Below are 25322 nucleotides of genomic sequence, written 5' to 3'. Positions count from 1 at the left end.
GCGCCGGAAGCGGAAGCGCGGCCGGGCGGGCGGGCGGAGGTGGCGGCGCCGGCGATGCTGTCGCTGGATTTTCTGGACGATGTTCGGCGCATGAACAAGCGGCAGGTGCCGGGGGAGCGGGGGGAGCGGGGAGGGTCTGTGCTTCGGGGGGAGCGGGCCGGGCGTGCCCTGCGCGGCGCCGGTCCCTGACCCCCCCGCAGCTGTACTACCAGGTGCTGAACTTCGGGATGATCGTCTCGTCCGCGCTCATGATCTGGAAGGGGCTGATGGTGGTGACGGGCAGCGAGAGCCCCATCGTTGTGGTGCTGAGGTAAATCCCGCCCCGGGGGGACGTGGCGGCTCGTTCGGGAGCGGGGCCCGAACCGAGGGGCTTCCCGGCCATGGGGTGAGAGCCCCGGGGCTGCGGCGGGGCAGGGCAGCGGAGCGAGGGAGCGAGGCCGCCCCGGGGGCTGCGCTGGTTCAGCGCCCTGCTGCTCAACTGCCGGGTTATGTGTTAATGTCAGAGCGATCTGCAGGGATCTCTCTACACCAGCATCGGCAGACGGTGGTTGATCCACTGTAAATGTCTCTGCTCCCAAGGAACAGGCAATGGAACAAGAGGAAATGGCATCAAGTTGCGCCAGGGGAGGTTGAGGTTGGATCTGGGGAACAATTGGTGACTTTATTAATGTTTACAAATATATAAAAGGGGAGTGTCAGGAGGATGGAGCCAGGATCTTCTGGTGACAACCAGGGACAGGACAAGGGGCAATGGGTGCAAACTGGAACACAGGAGGTTCCACTGAAATCTGAGAAGCAACTTGTTGGGGTGAGGGTGTCACAGCCTGGCCCAGGCTGCCCAGGGGGTTGTGGAGTCTCCTTCTGTGCAGACATTCCAACCCGCCTGGACACCTTCCTGTGTAACCTCATCTGGGTGTTCCTGCTCCATGGGGGGATTGCACTGGATGAGCTTTCCAGGGCCCTTCAACCCCTGACATTCCGGGATTCTGTGAATTTCTTCCCCAACGGGCTGTGGGGCATTGGAACAGGCTGCCCAGGGCAGTGCTGGAGTCACCATCCCTGAAGGGGTTTAAAAGGCATTTAGACGAGGTTATTAGTGACAGGCAGTCTTGTAATCAAAGTGTCTTTGATTTGGGGTCAGGGCTGGTTGCTCTCCCCATGTGGCACCTTCTATCCCCTCAGTACATCTTTCACTTACACATTCTGTCACCCTGTCTGAGCTGGAAATCCCACAGCCTGGTTTCCACCACTAGTTCCATTTATTACGCAAGATTCTTCCTGGAAAGGGCTGTGGGACATTGGAACAGGGTGCCCAGGGCAGTGGTGCAGTCACCATCCCTGAAGGGTTGAATAGACAGAGATGAGGTTCTCAGGGACACACGTCAGTGCCAGGGGTGGGTTTTATGGTTGGACTCCATGATCTTGAGGTCCTATTCCAACCAAAATGCTTCTGAGAGGCTGCTGGGCTCATGTAACAATAGCATCTGTCAGCTGCCTGGAGTGTACCTGAGAGGTGACCATGAGGGAGGAAACAAGAGGAGAAAGGACTTCAAAGGAATATGGTGAGAGCGCAACGCAGGCATTTCTGGATCGTAGCAAACCCCTTGGAGAAATGCTCAGCCACAGCTCTGAGCGGGAGAGGTTTGCAAAAGGCAAGTCTTGAAGCACAGAGCCTGGCAGAAGCGACAGGCCCCTCGTTTGGGGGTCATCCCTGTGTCAATGCAACGTTTGTGGCAGAGCTCGTCTTCTCAGGGCAGTGGTGGAGTCACCATCCCCGGAGAGGTTTAAAAGACATAGAGATGAGGTTCTCAGGGACATGGGTTAGTCCGAGAGTTAGATTATGGTTGGATTCGATGATCTTGAGGGTCTTTTCTAACCCAAATGATTCTCCTTAAGGTCAATGGCAGCTCCCACAGTGGCAGCTGCGGCAGCAGAACATGGTGGCACCTCCTGCCCTGCCCATGTGTCGCTGCTGCTGCCCGAATAGTTGTCTGGTGGGATGACTCTTGGTCAGCGAAGAGGAACCTGAAATCTTTGAGCTGCCAGAGAATAAACTCGTATAGTGAAAAGTGTATTTTAAATGGGAACTGGCTGCAGCGAACTCTATTATATGTTATGTTGCATCCTTGAAAGGATCCACTAATGCTGCTTCTGCAGCTGTTTGTTTTTTTTCCTGGCCTTCTGGTGAGCCATAGCGTGATCAGGAAAAGGGGAGCCTCAGCTGTACCCTTTTATAGAAGGGCTGTTCCCCTGTAACTGGATGTGATAAAATATGTTTCATGTGTTGCCGTCAGGGAAGCGTCGTGCAGGAGGCAGCACCCGTGTCCCTCCCATCCTCCTGCCCGAGACCAGTTCACAGAACCACAGGACATCAGGGGTTGGAAGGGCCCTGGAAAGCTCATCCAGTGCAATCCCCCCATGGAGCAGGAACACCCAGATGAGGTTACACAGGAAGGTGTCCAGGCAGGTTGGAATGTCTGCACAGGAGACTCCACAACCCCCCTGGGCAGCCTGGGCCAGGCTCTGCCACCCTCACCCCAAACAAGTTGCTTCTCAGATTTCAGTGGAACCTCCTGTGTTCCACTTTGCACCCATTGCCCCTTGTCCTGTCACTGGTTGTCACCAGCAGAGCCTGGCTCCATCCTCCTGACACTGCCCCTTTCCATCTTGATGCCCAGGAATGAGTCCCCCCTCAGTGTCCTCTTGTCCAGCTCCAGAGCCCCAGCTCCCTCAGCCTTTCCTCACACGGGAGATGCTCCACTCCCTTCAGCATCTTGGTGGCTGCGCTAGACTCTCTGCAGCAGTTCCCTGTCCTGCTGGAACTGAGAGGCCACAGCTGGACACAAGATTCCAGGTGTGGTCTCCCCAGGGCAGAGCAGAGGGGCAGGAGAACCTCTCTGACCTACTGACCACCCCGCAGTTGGGGGGCAGCCACTGGATGCTGGTGTGGACACCACGTGGGGCCTTGTCTGTGTCTTTTTACATCAATGTTAATTACCACGTGTCATTTAACAAAGCTTCGTCCTGATGGGGCTGTGAAGTCCAGGGCAGCAGGGAGGAAGACGGGGCCGTTGGGTCGCGGCCCTGCTGCAGCGATGGGATCTCCTGTGCTGAATAGCAGCTGTCTCGAGATAAAACACAAATATATGCGGTGCTGAAAGTTCATCATTTTGTCTTCTACTGCATTATTTATTCAGAATTAAGAAGGTTAAGTATTTTGTAACAATTGCCATTTACAAGACAGGAGAAAAATACCTTGAATAGCGGTGCCTGAAATGAGATAATTAAGCAAAGTGATGAATCACAGTAACAAATTTTTAGCGCATCGGTCTGTCTGTTCCAGATGGGAATACAAGAGTCCTGTGTGTTTTCAGTGCTTTGTTCGTGAGGATGATCTATCTACCTGCAAAAAATTAAAGATAAAAATATAAATGACAAAAGTTTTGCACCACTGCGGTGCTGCCAGTGTAGCCCTACCGACTGAGTGTTGAAATCTTGTTGAACCTCTCCTCTTCTCTTTTGCAGTGGAAGCATGGAGCCCGCGTTTCACAGGGGAGACCTGCTGTTCCTCACAAACCGAATCGAAGATCCCATCAGAGTGGGAGAAATCGTTGTCTTTAGGATAGAAGGACGGGAAATTCCCATAGTCCATCGCGTCCTTAAAATTCATGAGAAGTATGTGGAGAATTGGGGGGCGGTTGTACTGCAGATGTTGAGCTAAATTGTATTTTTCCTCATCTCGTTGGGTAAATGAATGGGTGGGATGTCAGTAACAGGTGCGCAGGTGCTGTAGGAAGTGACGCAGAAGTTTCAGACACGCCGAATCTGCCCTCCTGGGCTTACGTGTGAGGATCACCCAGCTGAATGCGCGAAGTGGGGAGTCTGTGCCAGAATCCTGGGCACCCCACATCACTGAATGTCTCCGGTGCCATCATTTCCATCCCAAGCTGCTGCATCGTGTTGCTGTGTTGTCCCTTGGAGCTGTGGCTACATTTGTGTGTGTGAAGTGAGTTTTGTTGGCAGAGGTAGAACTTACGGAGAAGGTGTTTTGTGTGTAGCATGTGTTATTTATAAAGTTGTCTTTATGGTTCTGCTCTCATGCAGAGGCAGAGTGTTCATAGAATCACACAATCATTTTGGTTGGAAGAGACCCTTAAGATCATCGAGTCCAACCATAACCCACCCCTGGCACTGCCCCATGTCCTGAGAACCTCATGTCCATCTGTCCAACCCTCCAGGGATGGTGACTCCAGCACTGCCCTGGGCAGCCTGTTCCAATGCCCCACAGCCCTTTGGGGAAGAAATTGTTCCCCAGATCCAATCTAAATGTTCCCTGGCACAACCTGAGGCCGTTTCTCCTCTTCCAAGGCCACTTGAGGTCATTTCCTTGTTCCTTTTCTTCTCTGTCAGAAGTTTTGTGCTGTTTTATGCGCTGTGCTCTCCACATACTGTCGGTTCTCTTACATTTCACAGGTTGCATGTCTGACATGCAGCCGCTCAGGTTTGATTGCAGAACAGGGCTTCATTTTCCAAGCAAAGCTTCTTCTGGAGCCATGAGCCTTCCTGGTTGGAGAATCCCAGACTGGTGTGGGCTACAGGGACCTCTGTAGATCCCCCGGACTAACGCAGGGTCACAGAGCAGATCACACAGGATCCCAGGCGGGTTTGAATGTCTCAGAGCAGGAGACTCCACACCCGCTCTGGGCAGCCTGGGCCAGGCTCTGGCACCGCCCAGCAAACAAGTTTCTCCTCATGTTCACAGGGACCCTCCTGTGTTTCAGTCTGTGCCCATTGCCCCTCACCCTGGCGTTGGGCACCACTGAACAGAGTCTGGTCCATCCTCTGACACCCACCCTGAGACACTGATCAGCATCAAATAAGATCCCTCTCAGCTTCTCTTCTCCAGCTCAACAGTCCCAGCTCTCTCAGTGTCTCCTCATCACAAAGATGCTCCAGACCCCTCAGCATCTTTGTAGCTCTCGCTGGACTCTCTCCAGTAATTCCTTGTCCTTCTTAAACCGGACACAACACTCAAAACACAGTCTGGGGGGACACGCGCCAGCCCCATGAGGCATTTGAGCCAAAACTAAATCTTGAACTCAATTCTTGTTCTTCAAGGCAGCTCTGAGAGCGCAACAGCATTTGTAGCAGCCACAGCTGTTGGGACATGGAGACCATGGTCTCCATGGCCCAAGGTCAAGGTGGAGCACCTTTGTGGACATCAGTAGTGCATCAGAAACCCCGTCTGTGCGAGCGGCACAGGGTAACCCAGCAGGTTGTTTGCTGTTCAGGTGTGTTCTGCACCCAAAACTTTGACCAGCGTCAGTTCCTTGAGACCACTAATTTAAAAAGAAGGTCGATAGACGTGGTGACTTTGCTATCTGACGCTGCACATGCGCTTTTGGTAATGTGTTGGGAGCTCTTTTAAGTAAAACGCTGCTTTCCATCTCCCGTGTTGCTCCAGTGCTGCCGCTGGGGCTTTATTATTGAAGAGCTGGGGTCTCCGCTCTCAGCCGGTGTACGGGAAGGAGAAGCACAAATGTGCATTTGGTGTGGCAGTTGGTCTCCAAATATTACCCACCCTTCTTCTTTTGCCTGGCTCTGTCTCAGCAGGAGGTATTAAGATATCCAGCACTGTTTTTTAATATAACAGGTCCATAGTGCCAATCCTAGATTCTCTGCTAGTTTAGATTTCATTGAAATGAAACAACCAAACACATCTTTACGTTAAGAAAGATACAACTGAGAACCTGTACTGTGACCTGAAGTGAGGCACTGAAGGTATCGGACTCTGCGGTGTCGGCTGCATCATTTGCTTCTTTTTCTTTCCCTATTTAAAGAATATTCTTCTGGTACTAGTTTGGAATTCAGGAGTGTCCTCTGAGTGGCTGGAGAGTCCCATTTCTTCCTCTAGTTACGGAATGAATAGGAAAACTCTGAAAAGTCTCCACGAAAGCCGACAGGAGTGTCAAAGTGCAGGAAAACTGAAATCCTGTTCTTTAGGGTTTTGTGGTAACTCAGAATCACAGAATAATGTGAGGGGTTGGAAGAGACCTGGAAAGCTCATCCAGTGCAATCCCCCCATGGAGCAGGAACACCCGGATGAGGTTACACAGGAAGGTGTCCAGGTGGGTTGGAATGTCTGCACAGAAGGAGACTCCACAACCCCCTGGGCAGCCTGGGCCAGGCTCTGACACCCTCACCCCAACAAGTTGCTTATCAAATTCAAGTGGAACCTCCTGTGTTCCAGTTTGCACCCATTGCCCCTTGTCCTGTCCCTGGTTGTCACCAGCAGAGCCTGGCTCCATCCTCCTGACACTGCCCCTTTCCATCTTGATGCCCAGGAATGAGTCCCCCCTCAGTGTCCTCTTGTCCAGCTCCAGAGCCCCAGCTCCCTCAGCCTTTCCTCACACGGGAGATGCTCCACTCCATCACCACACCAGTATCGTTCCAGTGAGAAAATGGTTTTTCCTCGCTAGCCTGTGTGCAGAAGGAAATTGAGCTCATTCTTTATCGCTAAACGGAGTCTGCGCTCAAACTGTGCCCAGTGGTGCTGGTGCCAGGAGCTGGAGCTGCTCCCGGAGCTGGTGCCTCCAGCATCATCTGAGGGCTCAACCTGTGTTATCAGGACCGGCAGCATCTGCCAGACTGTCCCTGAGCTCCCAGGGTGGTGGTTGTTCCCACACTGAGCAAAATGTGCTTTGAAGAAAGATCTAGTCTTAAAAAAGAGATTTTTTTCCCCCCTTTTTTCCTTTTATTTCATTCTCTCCCCCCTTCTGTTTTTATCTTTTCTCTCCTTTTTTTACCCCTCTTTTCTCTTTTCTCTTCTTTTTCCTCCTTTCCTTTCCTTTCCTTTCCTTTCCTTTCCTTTCCTTTCCTTTCCTTTCCTTTCCTTTCCTTTCCTTTCCTTTCCTTTCCTTTCCTTCCCTTCCCTTCCCTTCCCTTCCCTTCCCTTCCCTTCCCTTCCCTTCCCTTCCCTTCCCTTCCCTTCCCTTCCCTTCCCTTCCCTTTTTTAATTTTCCCCTCTTTCCCCCTCTTTCCCCCCCTTTCCCCCCCTTTTCCCTCTTTTCCACCCTTTTTCCACACCTTTTACCCCTCTTTCCCCTTTTTTCCTTCTCCCCCTTCCCTCCCCTTTGTTTCCGCCTCTGCTTCCCCCCCACTTCCCTGTTCCCCCCCAGTTCCCCATCACCCCCCCCTTCTCTCCTTCCCTCCATTCCCCCCCTTTTTCCCATTTCCTCTGCCCCGGGATCTTGTTGCTGACAAACTCACTAACTCATCTCACAACAAATTAAAGACAGCACGTAGCAATCATTTCCCTGCTCTCCACAAATGATTTTGAGCACAAATTCTCAGTCCTTTATTAATAGCCTCCTCCTTTTCCTTTCTCACACTGGTCACTTTTTGAACTGATACCCTTTTTTGGCATCCGAACCATGCTCTCAGGGAGCCGGGGTCCGGAGCACCGCCGTTAGTTCTGCACGGCACCTCGTCTGCCGTGAATTAACCCGTTACCGCCGCGTCTCGTTTGCTGCCCTCTGGGTCTTGCATTGGAAGAGGCAGCAAAAGCCATTTGGTTGTTGCTGTCTGTGCCATTTCTGTTGGACAACTTGTATCTCCATCAGTTCTGCCTTTTCCAGGCTGCAGGGTCCTGTAGCACACGATTGCTTCTAATATCTTAGTGTTAGTCTCGACATGCTCGTTCCAGAACAGCTTTTATTAAGTTCCTGTTCCCTGCCTTACCGGCTGTCTTGTCTTTGCCAGGCAAAACGGTGACATCAAATTTCTGACGAAGGGAGACAATAACGCCGTGGATGACCGAGGGCTGTACAAACGGGGGCAGCACTGGTTGGAGAAAAAGGACGTCGTGGGACGAGCGAGAGGGTAAGTGACGGTGAAAAAGCTGCGGCTTCTCACGCTGCCCTCCCCCAACGCCGTCTGTTAATCCTCTGGATCTCTCCCTGCGGGAAAGGTTTCAAAAAGTACCGCAGGGAGTTAAAAAACAAAGACCGCTCAGTTCTGAGCTTGGCTTAAGAGAAGGCATCAAGCTGTGAGCTGAGCCCGGGGCTCCGCTGCCGGGCGGACAGCAGCGTGAGGGCAGCGCACGCTCAGGCGTGATCGGAATTTCCATTGAAATCGTTCTGCGAGGCACCAGCTTTGCAGGGCGGCGAGGTCTGAAAAAGGCCGAGGCTCAATCGCGCTCTGGGGCTGTTTGTCGCTCGTTCCGTGCGGCCACAGCCACCCTACTCGGGGAAGGACGTTCCGAGCCTGTCGACCATCGCCCTCGCGTGCTCGAGCGGCTTTTCCTTGGCACACAAACCAGCGCAGGGCTTCCCCGCCTGCACCCTCCGACCCTGTTTGATTCCATAAAACCTCTACTCTTGTAGATTTGTGCCCTACATTGGAATAGTGACTATCTTAATGAACGATTATCCGAAATTCAAGGTAAGAGCTCTTTCATTCTCCGCCTGCTTCTCCCACCCCAGCTAAAATTCCTTCTTGAGAACATTATGCGCACGGGCAGAACCGATTGCCCTGCGTGTTTGCTGCCGCTGCTGCATCTTTAGATGTGGGTGTGTGCTCTTGTGTCTTCTCTTCTTTCTCCTACAGTACGCAGTCCTCTTTTTACTGGGCTTATTTGTGCTGGTCCATCGAGAGTAGCCTCTTGCACTGAAACACAAGCTGAACGTGCCAAGGATTTTTTAGATGAACGTTTGAAGTAGATGATGGTCCGGTGTGCCGGGAGGAAGAAGAAAACATGCATTTCAAAGCTGCTTGCCAGTTTGGGTTTGTCTTGTTTTTTACTGCGCAAGGGCGGATGTTTGTCACAGTATTTCCAATGGTTTGTCACATTTTAGCATTTTTAGTGAGTTTTTATATTAAAAATTTAAGCCAAACCGTTCAGTGTTTGTACTTTGGAGCTGAGCTTCCTCTCCAAGTGCCTGGAGGACCGTGTCCTCCGCGTCGGGCGAGCGCGGCCGCTCGGGCGCTGCCCGCGCTGTCACACCGCGAGCCTCGGACGCGATGTTTGTTCCGATTCCCATTTGGAATAAAGGTTTTTCATCTCGCCCGACATGAGCCCTGACATGTTCTTCGTTATCGCTGCCCAGTGCAGCCCCGTCGCCCGCTTCCCTGGGGGGTACGTGCGCTTTGCTGCTGTGGAGGCTCCTAGAGCTGGGCAAACTCACTCGACCTCTTTACAGAGCAACAGCGGCTGCTCCTCTTGCTGCTTTTTGGAGACTGAGCGGTTCCCGAGCTGTAGATCCGCTCAATATCATACTGAAATAATTTAAAGACCACGAGGTGTTCTGTGCTCAAGGTGGCAAAGGATTATTTTGCACATGCCACTGCCACTGCCAACCCACAACTGGGTTGGTAACTGGGTTGGCCCTGGGTAGCAGAATTGGGGTGGGAAATACCTGTAGCTATAGCTAATACCTATAGCTAGTACCTATAGCTATTTGGCAGGGTTAACAGCTCTCCTCAGTCTTGCAGAATCCTCAGACAATTTAAACCTACAGAGTGTGACTTCAGGTGCATCTCACTGTGTCCTCTATTCCCTCGTCTTCGTGGCTGCTCCAGGGTCGCACAGTTTAACCGGGGGGTTTGTTCTCAGCGTAGGATGAAGGAAAACAAATCATCTTATGTTTGGGATGCTGCAAAAAGTCTCTGAGCAGGTCCAGTCCGTGGCGCTAAGGGCCTGAGGCTCTTGGAGTAATCATCACTTAGTAATAAAAAATGAGGATAAAATCCCTACCTCCCACTCCCAGTGATGGAGCCCTTGAGAAGAGGGTTTGGATGCAGAATTTCTCCAACACGAACGGGATGTTTTGTTAAAAGGGAACACAAAATCTCCCTTTGGGAGCTGCTGTCGCAGCGTTTCCACCTTTACAGGACACACTGAGCCCGGGTCTGTTTCCTACTTTGCCTTGAGCTTCAACTCTTTCGGTGCATAAATTGGTTTTTAAGTTGGGACTGAGCTGAGCTCTTCTGAAATGTGCTGATCAACACCTCTCGGTGCAAACTCGCCCAGAGCTGTTGCTGTTCTCCCCGTCCTCTCGCTTTCACACCTTTTGCAAAAACCTGAGCGTGCAGTAGCTGTGTTACTGTCGCTGAGTCAATTTAACATAAAAAAAGGCTGAAACACAAAGGATTTCTGATTGTAGAGGATTCAAGGATTAGCTCTTAAAGGGCACCTGCAGAAAACCCGCTTCTGAGAGAAAAGAAATGGTCGTTTTTGAGATGTGGGGAATAACGTGCCCATCCTGCTCGTGGCAGGAGGGTGTTACTGGGTGGCCACTCTCTTCTGCATTTGCAGATGCTTTAAGGACAGAAACATTTGCCCTAAATCAGGGGCTGTAGCGTGAGGTTTGGGAAGTTGTCTCTGTGGCCCGTGTTCTGTTTATTTTCAGCTCGGTGCAGCTGAGAACGTGGTTCTGCGTTACCCGCAGTCGCGAAACGAGGTGTTGGCTCTAATTAGAGCGAGGATAAATCAGCAGCTCCCGCAGCCCCGTCACCCCCGCGTCCCCGCGACACCTTTTGCAGCGAGAGGAGCCGGGGACGAGGCTGCACAGCCCGGGAACCGAGAACATGGGGACAGGATGACAAAGGGTTGTCGCTGGCTCTGTCCCCACCAGCTTTATTCTGCTTTGCTGAGCAGAAAAGCCCCAGAGCGTGCAGGCTCTGGGTGCTAATGCTGAAAGGTTTGGTGAGCGCTGCTGTGCTCCTGCAGAGCCAGGGTTTTGCTGTTAGAACTTGATGTGTCTTTGTTTTTCATTTCAGGTTTCTCCTTTTTGTTAAAGGTGAAGCTCCGGCAAAGCCTTTGAGACGTGAGGCTTAGGGAAGATGGAGGTGGGAAGGATGGAGATCTCTGCGTCGCTGCGGGAAGGGGATTTGTTTGTAAAGCGTGTGGGTGTTGAACGGTCTGGTTTATAGAGGCAAAGAGAGAAAAAAGAGTCTGCCAGGGCTAAGGTTGCTGCTGTGTCTGTTGTGGTTACAGCCAAACGCAGCAGGTTCTCTGCGAGGCGATTTATTGTTTAATTACCGTTCAGTCACATCCGCAGCACAGGGCATAGATTCCTCCGTGGGCAGGACTGTTCTGCACGGCTCCTCATCCTCGCTGGAATTGTGTTGTGTGACTTCTATTCGTATCAAGCCGACACAGAAGCGCAAGCACACTGGACGGGAGGCGAGCGGTGAGCTGTAATGTGCTGAGAGCTGAGGCTCCTTCAGACCAGGCTGTCTGTGTGTGTTTACGCCGCTTGAACGCGCGGTTGCTGGTTAAACAATGATACACATTACACTGCTTCACCCCGATCTGTGGTAGCAGGTATTGCCAGGGCTTGGGTTGGTAAGCTGATCGGTTGCCTGCTTTATTTCATGAGGCCGGGTAATCTTACGGTGGTTTTCTTGCCCTTAAAATCAGAACAGTCAACCTTATTTTTTTTGAGGAGAACCTGCAGGATGAAGTCGTGTCCATGCACAGTTCTAAGACCTCTTGCTGCTGGAGGAATGTGTGAAGGCAACACCAGCTTCTGGAACGGGCTGCGTGCAGTGGCCAAGAGAAGGAGGGGACGCTCGGCCAAGTGTAGAGTCTGACATCTGGGCAGGAACAACCCCAGGTTCCAGTGTAAGTTGGAGAATGACCTATTAGAGAGCAGCGTAGGGGAAAGGGACCTGGGGGTCCTGGGGACAGCAGGGTGACCATGAGCCAGCACTGGGCCCTTGTGGCCAGGAAGCCAATGGGACCTGGGGTGGGTTAGAAGGGGGTGGTCAGTAGGTCAGAGAGGTTCTCCTGCCCCTCTGCTCTGCCCTGGGGAGACCACACCTGGAATCTTGTGTCCAGCTGTGGCCCCTCAGTTCCAGCAGGACAGGGAACTGCTGCAGAGAGTCCAGCGCAGCCACCAAGATGCTGCAGGGAGTGGAGCATCTCCCGTGTGAGGAAAGGCTGAGGGAGCTGGGGCTCTGGAGCTGGACAAGAGGACACTGAGGGGGGACTCATTCCTGGGGATCCATATGGAAAGGGGCAGTGTCAGGAGGATGGAGCCAGGCTCTGCTGGTGACAACCAGTGACAGGACAAGGGGCAATGGGTGCAAACTGGAACACAGGAGATTCCACTGAAATCTGAGAAGAAACTTGTTGGGGGTGAGGGTGGCAGAGCCTGGCCCAGGCTGCCCAGGGGGGTTGTGGAGTCTCCTTCTGTGCAGACATTCCAACCCGCCTGGACACCTTCCTGTGTAACCTCATCTGGGTGTTCCTGCTCCATGGGGGGATTGCACTGGATGGCACATGCTGCTAACACAAGTATTATAGACCAGCTTACCTACAGAGGCTGTTAAAAATCACCTGCTCCAGAGGAATATACATCTGAGGTGACCTTTGGCATATTTGCTTTATATTTAAGAGACCCTTAAGAGATTTTAGTTATCAGGATAATTTTGGGTAACTGAGGAGATGTTTGCTTTGTGCCAAGATTCATGAAAATAGATAACTATAAACAAAAGTAATGAGAGGTTCTCTTGTCTGACAGAAATTTTAGGGAAAAAATGGAGAAGACAAAAACACATCCATCAGTAATGGAAGCAGACACGAATAGAAGCCTTTCCTAATCCATTTGCACTTCCACGTTGCATTTTGAGCTGATTTAATCACTTCCTGCCCCTTTTCCCTTCTCCCTTCCCTTGCAATATTAATTTGTCATCTTCATCTTGTTCATCTTCACCTTCATCTTGTTCATCTTCACCTTCATCTTGACCTTCACCTTTGTCATATGCACCCGCCGCTTCAGCTCGTTCCCCCCGTGCGAAGGGACACAGTGGCTTTCCCGGTGGCATCTACCGAGCCACCATCGGGTGGATTCTCCGCTGGCTGGTGATCGGTGGCTTTGCTGCTGCGTCTGTAGGAAACCACCAGCTCCTCCCCACACGCGCCGGGTCCTGCTCGCGGGACCATCCCTACACAGCTCCGACAGGTCCTTTGAATGCTTGAGCTCCCCAAACCTTGGGGGAAACTGTGGATCTCTGGAGACAAGAACAGACGAATTGGGGACAGACTAGAAACGCACCATGTGCAATTCAGGACTCTCAGTCTCTTGTTTTTGCTGCCTGGCTCCTCATCTCTTGACTTTTTTTGCTGCTTCTGTTTAATAACATAAAAACACTTCCCAGAGCTCTCTCTTCTGAGCATCTTTCCTTCCCAATCTGTCCTTGTAGAAACCAGCCTCACGGGGTTTCAGTTTCCAGCAAGACAGAAGTAAAAATAATGTGGAGAAAATGAACTTCAATTTAATTTCTCAGAACCTCAATTCACTCAGGCTGGGATGTCAGATTTCTGCCATGTAATTCTGGTTGGGACGCTTCTGAGTTAGGCCTGGCTTTGCCTGCAAGAAAACAAGGTTTTGTTCGCTAAGTCTTGTTGCAGAGCAGTTATTTGTGCTCTGGCCAGCGGGTGTGGAGCGAGCGGGAAACCTCAGGGAAAACCACAGCTCATTTACGGCTTAAATGGAAATTGGAAAAGAGTTGAAAACAAGATGTGCGAGATTTCACATTTCATCTTTTATAAACAGCGGTTGTTGCCTGTGGACGAATGAATGTAACAGGGGGATTTAATCTTTGTAAACAAGAGACAAAAACATCAACATAGACCTTGGGGCACACGGCAGGACTTTAAATTCGACCTGGCTTTGGTGAGCGGTGAAGAGCCTGCAACGGCTTAACCACTGCTAAGAGTTTTATTGGCACCAGGAGCTCTGCGGAAGAGACAAATAGGGGGATTTGAGGCCTTTGCTCTTTGTTTTTTATTAGAGCCATTGGTTTTGAGCGTGTGTGCCTACTCGGCTGGGTATTTGTGGGGCCTGCGCTGTGTTTCAGGAGCTCCGCAGCTCCCAGTCTGTTCCAGTCCAGACTGGGAGATGCATCAGTCAACACCGAGACATCAGCCCAAAATTCAGCAGAGAAGAAACAACACAGACCTGGCTTTAAATGCTACAAACCAGGGTATTTCTGGGTTGGTCTGTGATGTCTGTTCATTTTTAGTTCAGCGTTAGCAAGGCCGGCTCAGCTCTGCGGTTTGTAGATGTGTTTATTTTGCATCGTTACAGAATCACATAATCCCAGAGTGTCAGGGGTTGAAGGGCCCTGGAAAGCTCATCCAGTGCAATCCCCCCATGGAGCAGGAACACCCAGATGAGGTTACACAGGAAGGTGTCCAGGCGGGTTGGAATGTCTGCACAGAAGGAGACTCCACAACCCCCTGGGCAGCCTGGGCCAGGCTCTGACACCCTCACCCCCAACAAGTTGCTTCTCAGATTTCAGTGGAACCTCCTGTGTTCCACTTTGCACCCATTGCCCCTTGTCCTGTCCCTGGTTGTCACCAGCAGAGCCTGGCTCCATCCTCCTGACACTGCCCCTTTCCATATGGATCCCCAGGAATGAGTCCCCCCTCAGTGTCCTCTTGTCCAGCTCCAGAGCCCCAGCTCCCTCAGCCTTTCCTCACACGGGAGATGCTCCACTCCCTGCAGCATCTTGGTGGCTGCGCTGGACTCTCTGCAGCAGTTCCCTGTCCTGCTGGAACTGAGGGGCCACAACTGGACACAAGATTCCAGGTGGTTACAGAAAGATCTTTCTTCACCTAGTGAAATCTGGCTTCATCTTTAGGTACCTTTGAAGGATTTGCTAACGGTGCCTGTTTCAGAGCTCTCTTACTACCCGTATTAGCCAAGAGTTGCTTTTTGACAGGGACCGAGGCACCATGATGTCCTGTGCTGCCACCAGCTGCGGGACACCAGCCCTGGCAGAACCTGCAGGAGAGATCAGGGACCAAGAGAAGAACCCACCTGGCTTTTCCAAAGATATTTGGGAAGGTCCCTCAGCAAAGGCTCCTAAAGAAAGGGAGGTGATAAGAGGAGAGATCGTTTGCTAAAAGGTAAGGAACAAAAGGTAGGAGGTAACAATCCGTAGCAGAAAACAGCAGGGGGCTGAGCAGGGACCACGCTAGGTGTATTCAAAAAAGATCAGCAAAAGCTAGTAAATAGTGCAGTTTGCTGCTGATACACAGGGTTGTGCGGGTGAAGGCAAACTGCGGAAAGACACTGGGCAATAAAAAAGATGGAATTCAAATGTACATAATGTAAAATGGTGCACAGGGGGAAAAAACAATTTAAACTCTATTTATAAAACAACGGGTTCTGAGGTAAGTGTTACCATCCAGAACGTCGGGGTTGTAACAGATTGTGTGATGGAAATGTCAGTTCAGTGGTCAGTACCCATCAAGAAAATAAACGGCATGTAGGAATTACGGGGGGAAAACAGAGCAAAACAGACAATCGTGTTTCCTCCAGCTGGGGTATCGGGAGAAACCGCGGGGTGCGCTGGGGATCCTAGGGCTCTGAGCCTGCTGTGGGTGACCAGGGGCCGTTCCTGGCGCCTGTGGGTCTGTGCAGAGGGGGCTGCAGCGCCAGTCCCACCAGGAAAGGGGACATTTGTCTTGGTGCAGATGTGACCGTCGGTGTTTGCTGTGTCATCCTTCCCTGGCTGTGTTGGGTGGCCCTGGCAGCAACCTGGTGGCATCACCTGTAGAAGCCGGTGTGGTGACCTTTACCAGCAAAACTGGTTTCTATAATAGAATTTTCCCTGCTTTTTTTTAATACGTAAGTTTGCCCTGCATTGAATCCTGTGTTCGGTTTTGGGCCCCTCCTCATATGAAGGACATGGAGGTACTGGAGAAAGTGCAGAGGAGGGAACAGAGCTGGTGAGGGGCTGGAGCACAAGTGTGATGGCTGAGGGACCTGGGGGTTCAGCTGGAGAACAGGAGCTGAGGGGAGACCTTCTGATCTCTGAACTGCCTGAAAGGAGCTTGGAGCCGGGGGGGTCGGGCTCTGCTCCCCAGGAACAAGCGCCAGGAGCAGAGGAAACGGCCTCAAGTTGCGCCAGGGGAGGTTGAGGTTGGATCTGGGAACAATTTCTTCCCTAAAGGGCTGTGGGGCATTGAACAGGCTGCCCAGGGCAGTGCTGGAGTCACCATCCCTGGAGGGTTGAATGGATGGAGATGAGGTTCTCAGGACATGAGGCAATGCTGGGGTGGGTTACGGTTGGACTCGATGATCTTGAGGGGCTCTTCCAACTGAAATGATTCTATGATTTTATAAGGTTCCTTCAGTGCCTGGCAGCAGTTGGGAACTTCTGCCGAGCTGAAGAGCACAAGTGGTGGAGGAGCACGGGAGAAGGTCCATCACAAACTCTGCCAGGCTGGTGACCTGGAGTTCCAGCTGTGTTGCTCGCAGGTAGGTCCTGGCTACCAGTTATTCTTCCCAAATTAGGAACAACATCACCTCTTTTTGGAGGAGATCCAGACTAGAAAATCCAGAGAAAACCTGGTCACCGTAGGCAAGGCCACTTTTGCCACAGCCACCTCTCGGGCTGCATTTGCTCAGGCTCAGGGTGACGGGGGAGGTGGCAGCTCTCTTGCCTTCCCGGGAACGGAGGAATTTGGCCACTCTGGCCCCATACAACCTTATTTCCAGGTGCCATAAAACACCCTCTGGATGGACCCAGCTTGTCAAGCATCAGACCTGCCCAGGGGCTGCTCAGCACCAGCACGATATTCATCAGAAAGCTGCCTTGGCTGTAACTGTGCTGCTGAAGAGGGCGTGAGCTGCGCAGGACCTGTTGGCATCTGGGGCCGGTTTGTGCCGAGGCTGCTGCGGAGGATGCGCTCAGTTCTCAAGCCCTGCCTGGGTTACAGCTCTGCAGTTCAGCACTGACGCCGATGAGCTCGGGTCGCTCACACAAGGTATTTTCGGTAAAACCCCAGAGGCTGCCCTGAGCTGTGCTCCCGCTTCAGCCTCCGCCAAGCTCCCCAGCATCTCTTCCATCGCTCTTCCCAGGCTGGAAATCAGGGCTCGGAGCTCCCACACACGCCCTGTCCAGCCTCAGTCCTCAGCGATTAACCCCGTGTCCCCTCAGGTTCTGAGCATTTGTTGTGACAGTGCAACAGGGCAGGAACTCCCTGATCTCCTTTTTCCAGCCTCTCCCACTCCTGCCTTGTCATCGGCACCTCTGGGATCAGAAATACCGTTCCTCCCAAGGCAGGTAACGCCTGCAGCCACCAGCTGAAAAAAAGATGTGTGTCAGGTCTGTTTTGTATCTAGTTTAAAAGACATCAGCACAAAAGCCTTCACCCAGTTTGAAATGCTTGTTCTCGGTGCTCGTCCCATGTCCCTCTCAGTTAATCTCCCAGGAGCTCTGTGCTGCCCCGACACAGCAGGGCTTAACCCCCCGTCACGCTTCGGTAGGTGCCGTAATTGCTCAGGGCTCTTTTCTCTGCTCTCTCTGCAACTGGTATCACTTTATCCCTGGCTTCGTCCTCCCTAATCCTACAGGTATCCCCGTGCCTTGCTGTTCTCTGCCTCTGGCTGCGGGTGTGCGGGACACGGGGGCTGTAGCAGACCCAGTGCTGGGGGACCAGGCAGAGCTGGGACCCTGACGCAGGGAGAGGCTCCCCCCGGCTGGCACTGCAGCTCCCTGAGCGAAACCCTGCAATTTGTGGGGGAAAAGCAGTGAATAAATCACCTGCACGTGCAGTGGAGGAATCACAGAATGTCAGGGGGACAGGTTTCTCCTGGCGCTGGGGAAGGATCATTACCTGGGATGCTGCATTGTGTCCAGTTGTGCCCCTCAGTTCCAGCAGGACAGGGAACTGCTGGAGAGAGTCCAGCGCAGCCACCAAGATGCTGCAGGGAGTGGAGCATCTCCCGTGTGAGGAAAGGCTGAGGGAGCTGGGGCTCTGGAGCTGGACAAGAGGATACTGAGGGGGGACTCATTCCTGGGGATCCATATGGAAAGGGGCAGTGTCAGGAGGATGGAGCCAGGCTCTTCTGGTGACAACCAGTGACAGGACAAGGGGCAATGGGTGCAAACTGGAACACAGGAGATTCCACTGAAATCTGAGAAGAAACTTGTTGGGGGTGAGGGTGGCAGAGCCTGGCCCAGGCTGCCCAGGGGGGTTGTGGAGTCTCCTTCTGTGCAGACATTCCAACCCGCCTGGACACCTTCCTGTGTAACCTCATCTGGGTGTTCCTGCTCCATGGGGGGATTGCACTGGATGAGCTTTCCAGGGCCCTCCAACCCCTCACATTCTGGGATTCTGTGATAACATTAGAGCTGTGTTTGCAGTTCAGACTCCAACCCTCTGCTGTTGAGGATGAAATAATCTCCTCTGGGATAGCAGGACATTCTGGGAAGGGCATCACTAATAAATCTTCCCAGGAGAACTGGGTCATCTCAGGCACTTCCTCCCCTACCAGCCAGCACCTCCTTGCTACGTTATGGAGCTGTAAATTTGGCAGAAGCTGTCAGGGCTCCGAGGACACTAATAGGCATTAATTGGTCTCACCTGGGGCCTCATGGACCCAGGAACCCATTTAAGTTCAGTCCTGGGCCTTTAGTCTCTTGTTGATCTGCGTTGTAGGAGCACTGGTGTCCTGCTCAGCAGGGCCTGACTTGGCCTCAGACCTGCCTCATCAATACGGACCAGTCTGGATGTGTGTGACTGTGGTGACCCTCACCAGACCTGCAGCTCACCCCGGGACCTGCTCCATCACCGTGAAGTGCCTGATGATCTGGGCTCTCTTGAACTTGGTGTCGGTCTCTGAATCTGCTCCACTTGGCTCTGAGGTCCTGTGGCTGCTGAGAGCTGCACCGCTGCCCGCCTGGTCCTGGGCAGCCCCAGACTCTTCAGACCTTCAGCTTCCTGAGAGCAGCCTGTATATACGACACAAAACGGAGAAAATTTAAAGCCCCGAAGGAGATTTCTGAGCATTCTTAACTCATCTTGCCTTCATTGTTTTGGACACACAGGTTTCTCCTGCAGTGGTCCAACCCTTGCAGCACCCCTTGTGTAAATGTGGAGCCTGAAAGCCCTGCAGGCTGAAGGAGCAGAAGAAGACAAAAAGAATCCATTTTTACATGGACTTCACTTCACTTGAGCCCTGGGCATAAACAGCCCGTGTCACAGGGGCTCCAGGAGCCCAGCTCCATCCATGCTGTTCCTGGGCGTGTAGAGATCCATCCCATCAATGGAAGAGGAGGAAATGGTGGGGAATGGGATAACTGGTGGTGGGTTTGGGTGTAGTGACCAGGAAATGGTCTGCAAGGCCCTCAAGGGAGTGGAAAAGGTGAGTGGTGATGCCCAGACTCTGGTCTGCAGGGAGCTGGAAGGTGGGATCCCATGGGAGGCTGCTCTCAGTGCGAAAGGAGCTCAGCAGAGCTGACAGGTCTTCAAGGACGGGATCTGCCAAGTACCCTCCAATAGCTGGGTACACAGGTGGATGTACTGGGAGGTGGGTTTGGTTGAACTGGGAATGAAACTCATAACCGAGCTCCAGTGTGAAAAAGCAGCATGAAGGATGTGAAAGCATGGAGAGACCATGAAGGAGAAGTTTGGAAATGTTACCAGGGCGTGTAGGAGCACTAAGAAAGCCAAAACTCAGCTTCAGATGTGCAAGGAACATCTCAACAAAGTCAAGGCTGAAGAAGGAAAGTGTTCACAAAAGCACCACTGCAAATGGTAGCGGATGTGGACAAGTGCCACCTTTGCCACAGTGTTTACCAACAAGGTCTCCCAGGCCACACACCTGGAGACAGGGTTCAAGGAGAATAACAGCAGTGGATGAGGGTCAGGGTGATCATTACTTGGAGAACTTGACCCATAAAACCCCAGAGAGGCTGTGTCCAAGGGTGCCAAGAGCTGGCCATGGGTGCCGGTTGATGTCCTCACAAGGCCACTTGTAACATCATGGAGCATATTCCTGGGCAGACGCAGAAGCAGCAGGTGACTGGGGAATGGGCAGCCTGGGGTGAGAAGGGGTAAACCCACCCTGGTCACCTCCTGTGGTGGGACCATGGGATTCGTGGGCGAGGGCAGAGCAGTGATGCTGTCCACCTCTGGGGTAGGGCTGGCACCATCTCCCACCACTGCCACAGGGACAAGCTGGGGGGTGAGGAGAGGGTCCAGTGAGAGCTATGAAGATGCTGGAGCATCATTATGGTGAGGAAAGGCTGAGAGAGCTGGGGCTGTTGAGCTGGAGAAGAGAAGCTGAGAGAGATCTTATTGATGCTGATCAGTGTCTCAGGGTGGGTGTCAGAGGATGGACCAGACTCTGTTCAGTGGTGCCCAACGCCAGGGTGAGGGGCAATGGGCACAGACTGAAACACAGGAGGGTCCATGTGAACATGAGCAGAAACTTGTTTGCTGGGAGGTGCCAGAGCCTGGCCCAGGCTGCCCAGAGCGGGTGTGGAGTCTCCTGCTCTGAGACATTCAAACCGCCTGGGATCCTGTGCGATCTGCTCTGTGACCCGCGTTAGCAGGGCTGGGCTGGGGATCTACAGCGGTGCCTTCAACCCTGAGAACCCTGTGTGGCTCTGAGGGCTGTGCTTAAGGGGTCACCCCCCGGGCTGTGGGCAGCAAGTGTGGCCCGTCCCGCTGAGGTGGCGCCCGAGCTGAGGGGTCGGTCGGTCGGTCGGTCGGGGCCGCGGGGTCGGTCCGGGCTGAGGCTCCTCGGGGCGGGTCCCCAGCGCTGCCGGGGGCGGGTCCCGCCGCAGTCCCGCCCGCCCGCGCTCTATAAGGCGGCGTTGGCCGCGGCGGGTCCCGGGCGGCCATGGCGGCGCTGCGCTGCCTCCTGCTGCTGCTGTGCGGGGCCGCGCTGGGACCCGCCGTGCACCTGGACTTCGCCGAGCACCGCAGCCAGGCGGCCAAGATCAAGGTCAACCCCCGCGGCAACCTGTGGGCCACAGGTACCGCGGGGCGGGAGGACACGGACACGCGTGTGCGGGGACGCTCTAACTCCCCTCTGCGCGCCGCAGGAACCCGCGGTGGGCGGCGAAGAGCAGGGCAGGGATGGGGCAGCATCATCCCACATCCCTTGGTGATGGGTCCTGCATCTCTTTAACCTGTCAGCCAGGGAGGGAAGTTTCCTGAAGTCCCGTGTGGAACGAGGACCTGGGATTTCTGGGTTTCTGCTTAGCTGCGCTCGCTGATTTAGGCGTTACGTCTGCTCGGTACTTCGTGTTCGCCTGTGCTGAGTGAGGACACCGCTGGTGCAGATGCTCCGTGTGTTTCGTTGCAGGTCACTTCATGGGGAAGAAGAGCGTCCCGGGCTCGCCGCGCCTGGAGCCGCCCGAGGAGCCCGTGCTGCCCGTGGCCTTCGGCCCGTCTCTCCGCGCCTTGCTGGAGGACGTGGTGGAGCTGCTGACCCGGGAGCTCCTCAAAATCCTCTTGCAGGAGAGACTTTTGGATGAGAACCAGGGCAAATATGACCTCACTGACCAGGTGAATATTGACTAAGCTGGAGGGAGATACTCGGAGCAGGGAGGTGGTGGTTGTGTGAAGCTACAGCAGCCGGCTTTGCTGGGGATACCCCTCTAGCAGCCGTGCTGATGCTGCTATTTCCCCCCCTTCTCGTCCTGTTAACCCTTCTTACACCAACAATTAAGAGGCTGAGAGGAAGGCTTGTGTCTAGCTGGGCGGTGGCTACTAGTCCCAAATGCTGGGGAAGGGCGTGAGGACGAGCAAGGGATGCTGTGATGGAGCTGTGGCAGTGATCTCCAGCCCAGGGGTTGTTAATAAGCATCTGGGTCTTCCTCAGCCAGGCACAGAAGTGGCTGGCTGGGAACTGCGGCTTCTGCGAGGAAATGGCCCCTTTTCCAGCCACTGCAGGGCCGTGGAAATCCTTTTGTACCTTCTGTGGAGAGAGGCCAAGAGGGACACAGCTCCATCTTGGGCTTCTGATGCCCCCGACCTGGGTCTGTGTCGCTGTGGTTGGTACTTCGTTTGCTTGCTGGGGAGCAGGGGGAGCTCCGGTGGTCCCGCTGTGCTTCAGCAGACCCTCAGCCTCCTCCCTGTGGCTTTTTGTGTCCGAGTCACCCGGCTCCAGGTGGCAAACCTGCCCCTGGGAGCAGTGCACATGCACGGATCCTCACGCGGGACGTGGCGACGGAACCACTTGGTCCGTGGGGCTTGCTCAGTCACCTCATGATGCGATTCCTGGGTGCTTTGCCCTTTCGAGTCTCTGCAGGAGGTAACACAGAGCTTAAAAGGGATGAAATCTGCTTAGGTGGGTCCTGCTTGTGCTGTCACACTGAACTGCTGGACTTGTGGAACTACCACTGACCCTGCACACAGGTAAAGCTGCTCCCGCTGTCCAGGTCCGGCAGCGCTGGCTCCTGTCCTTGGCTTTTTTTGGGAAGGCGCAGGTGCAGCAGAGTTGCAGGGATGTGAACCTGTGTGGCACTGGTTGTTCAGGCGCCTTCTTGGCTTGGTTTCAGCAGACTAAGGTAAACTGAGGTGTTCCTAGAAAGCTGGTCCTGTTGTGACAGAGGGATTTCCACCACAAAGATACGGCTGAGCCCACCCTGCTCCCCTCATGGTGCCGTGAGCACTGCTGCGACTTTGGCTTCTGGGGTGCAGCTGAAAGGGAGGAGAGGACATCCTCCCCGGGGGCTTTTGAGGGGGAGATTTGCTGCATTAACCCCTGCAGCGATGGGGGGGCGGGTGGGTGTGCTGCCCTGCCTCGTCTGCAGAGGCGTGAGTGGGGTTGAAGTGATCCTTGTGTAGCCGAGGCGCACGGTTGCCGCTCGCCCCGTGTTGGCTGTGCTGGGAGCTGGGGTGTCCTGCACACACGCCCCATCACAGCTGAGCTGTCTGATGTGCATCTGGCCACCCGTCTCCTCCCGAAGCCTCTCACCTCTCTGTGGCCGCTGTGCCAGCTGTCCCCTTGGTGGCACTGGGGACCCTGCTGGGTGACAGGGCTGGTCCTGCCCTTCAGGCACCTCTGAGCACCTCACTAAACTCAGCTCTTGCTCCTTTCTTCACCATCCTTCCCCCCGAGCTACCGGTTGATACTGCAGCACTGCTCCTCCCCGGTGCCTTGGAGCGCTGTCTGCGTCAGACTTTTCTGTGGGACCTTAAGTTTTTTGTTCCTTTTGTGGGTGGCACGGTGGGTGCCGAAGTGCATCCCTGTGTTCCCCCTCGCTGTGACTGCTGTTGGACACCTGGGCTCAGCTCCCAGCCCCTGCTTAGCTGATCTCTGCTGTGTTCAGTACCTGCCTAATAAGCTGTTCGATAGCTCTGCTCCATGAAACTCTCAGTCCACCCCTTGCTGAGAATCCGTCACTTCCATTTCAATTTGGTTTAGGAAAGCAAACAAGCTTTTTCCTTCCTTGGGGACCCCCGGTCACAGTATCACAGTATGTTTGGGATTGGAAGGGACCTCAAAAGATCATCTAGTCCAATCTCCCTGGTGGAGCAGGAGCGCCCAGGTGAGGTCGCACAGGAACATGTCCAGGTGGGTCTTGAATGTCTCCAGAGAAGGAGACTCCACAACCTCCCTGGTCAGCAAGTCAGGAGTTAACATACTCTCTGAGTGTTGCTCTGCTCCTTCGGCACACATGTGGCAGGATGAATATGGAGGGAATTTGACTTTTATTGAAAAAGCTGGTGGGCTTTTCCTTTTCAGAGGGTGTCGCTGGTCATTCACAAGTGGGTTCTTCCTTTCTGCGGGTGAGCACTGAAAAACCCGAGGGCTCGCTCTTTTTGCTCGCTGTTCCTCCCTGTGGCTGAGTCCCGCCAGCCGCTGGCGGGTTGTGTCTCGATGTTTCCCAGCCTGTCGTGCGGAGCAGGAGGCGTTTGCGAACGGGTGTTTCTGTGTTGGATGTTTAACCGCAGGGGGCGGGCAGGCTTGGGGCTCCCGGTGCTGCCGTGTGTGACCAGGGTTTGACCGGCAGAGGAGGATCGCCTCCATCCCTTGTCATCGTGAGCCCGTGGCAGTGTTTCTGCTGGAGACAGACGGGGTGACGCTGGGTGAGCGGTGACTCGCTGCCCTGCATTGCTCCGGCACCTCTGGCCAGTACATAATCCCTCTATTAACCCTTCCCTGCTGTGTTCTGTATCATTCTGTATCTGCTGAATCAGACCCTGAGGCTGCTCTTGGTCCTGAATCCCAGACCCAGCGTGCTAGCGAGGTTTGGCTCTGCTGTCTGCCAGCTGTGGTCCAGCTGTTGGAGCGGCGGGTGGCAGAAAAGATCCAGGCTCCTGGTTGTCTGGTTTTGTCTGCTCTCTCGCCCCGTGGCACCAGGCAGGGATGTCGGCTGCGCACGGGACCAGCGTCTCACCCTTGTGCCTTTTCTTGTAGGAAACAGGGCTTTTAGCAAAGGTGCTGGAGAAGTACTTTTCAAACTGACGGAGCCCAGCGCCAGAGGATGAGCTCCGCAGGCTCGGCCACGCGCGGCGAGCGGAGGAGAGCATCGTCTTTGTGGGTTACTGTAGCAACGTCACTTTTATTTATTATTCCTTTAATCTTGTCAATAGTGATTGCTTGTATGAAAAGCAGAGCCTCCCTCTATATTTCCTGTATGTTTTCTGCTTTCTCGGTGTCTGACGTGCCCCTGTGAATAAAGCCGGCTCTGCGCACACCAGCTCAGAGTTTTCCGTGGGTGTGAGCAGACGGAACCCCAGGGCTGGTGTGGGAAGAGGGGAATGGGGGCAGACTGGGGGGGAGGAAGCTCCTGGTTCTCCGTAGGAGCTGAGAGGGGGATGGATTCAGTCCCTGCTCACTGAGGGAGACCTGAACTGCTGCGTGATGAAATTACAAGCTTGGACGAGCTGATTACACCACTCACTACCGGAGCATCTTTATAACCCTCTTTGCTGGGGGCATCACCAGCAAACCTTCCTGAAAACAAAAAGCATCCTGCTCGAGGCTTTGCTGGGGTTTTGGCTTCAAACAGGGCTGCCCAAAATGGGTGATGGAGCACAGTCCTGTGAACAGGCTCTGGTTCTGCCCCTTCTCAATGTGCTGCTCACAGGTACACCAGGCAGAGCTAAACCTGGCAGCAGATCCCGGGGTGATGCTGTAAATGAAGCCATAAGCTTCTCCTCCACTTCTGATGCTAAATTCAACCTGAACGTTTGAGGTCCTGCAGGGAGGAGAGCCCTTCTAAAGAGTGATGGAAACCCAGAGCCACGCCAAGCCAAGGCACAATCCAGCATCTGAACATGCTGGCGACCAGCAGAGAGGGAAAGCTGCAGTAGGAGACCTTCCCACCTTGCTCCCTATCGCTTCAAGGGTGGCTTGAAGCCCAGGTGGTATTTATCACAGAATGACAGAATCATTTGGGTTGGAAATGATCCTTAAGATCATTGAGTCCAACCATAACCACCTCTGGCACTAAACCTTGTCCCTGAGAACCTCATGTCCATCTGTCCAGCCCTCCAGGGCTGGTGACTCCAGCACTGCCCTGGGCAGCCTGTTCCAATGCCCCACAGCCCTTTG

At 53.7% G+C, this 25322-nt stretch overlaps 2 protein-coding genes and 1 long non-coding RNA gene across 5 annotated transcripts; all 3 read left to right on the top strand.

The window, feature by feature from the left end:
* The first annotated feature begins 15 nt into the window (after positions 1 to 15).
* SEC11A (SEC11 homolog A, signal peptidase complex subunit) lies at positions 16 to 11504 on the top strand. Of its 3 annotated transcripts, XR_013922618.1 has the most exons (7): positions 16 to 105; positions 201 to 310; positions 3526 to 3675; positions 7762 to 7881; positions 8385 to 8442; positions 10780 to 11192; positions 11460 to 11504. XR_013922618.1 is itself a non-coding variant. In XM_080351190.1 (6 exons), the coding sequence occupies exons 1-6, from the start codon at positions 55 to 57 to the stop codon at positions 8656 to 8658; spliced, it is 540 nt and encodes a 179-aa protein (XP_080207316.1). In that variant the 5' UTR covers positions 16 to 54; the 3' UTR covers positions 8659 to 9063. The 3 variants fall into 3 exon arrangements, 2 of the variants coding, with proteins under 2 accessions (XP_080207316.1, XP_080207317.1); XM_080351190.1 differs by lacking the exons at positions 10780 to 11192; positions 11460 to 11504 and adding an exon at positions 8608 to 9063; XM_080351191.1 differs by lacking the exons at positions 10780 to 11192; positions 11460 to 11504 and adding an exon at positions 8608 to 9063 and having other exon boundaries at positions 60 to 105; positions 213 to 310.
* A 3353-nt stretch (positions 11505 to 14857) lies between these two features.
* On the top strand, positions 14858 to 16635 carry LOC308044632. The gene is made up of 3 exons (XR_013922638.1): positions 14858 to 14920; positions 16144 to 16277; positions 16518 to 16635. It is a non-coding gene; the product is annotated as an uncharacterized lncRNA (long non-coding RNA).
* A 4016-nt stretch (positions 16636 to 20651) lies between these two features.
* Positions 20652 to 24310, top strand: NMB (neuromedin B; the record flags this gene model as incomplete). Its single annotated transcript, XM_080351576.1, has 3 exons — positions 20652 to 20787; positions 21120 to 21322; positions 24183 to 24310. 3 exons carry the CDS (start codon positions 20652 to 20654, stop codon positions 24228 to 24230), a joined length of 387 nt encoding a protein of 128 aa, XP_080207702.1. The 3' UTR covers positions 24231 to 24310.
* Positions 24311 to 25322: the final 1012 nt, after the last annotated feature.

The sequence above is a fragment of the Nesoenas mayeri genome, assembly GCF_963082525.1.
Source record: "Nesoenas mayeri genome assembly, chromosome: 11".
NCBI classification, from domain to species: Eukaryota; Metazoa; Chordata; class Aves; order Columbiformes; family Columbidae; genus Nesoenas; species Nesoenas mayeri.
This window is presented reverse-complemented; position numbering and strand designations above follow the sequence as displayed.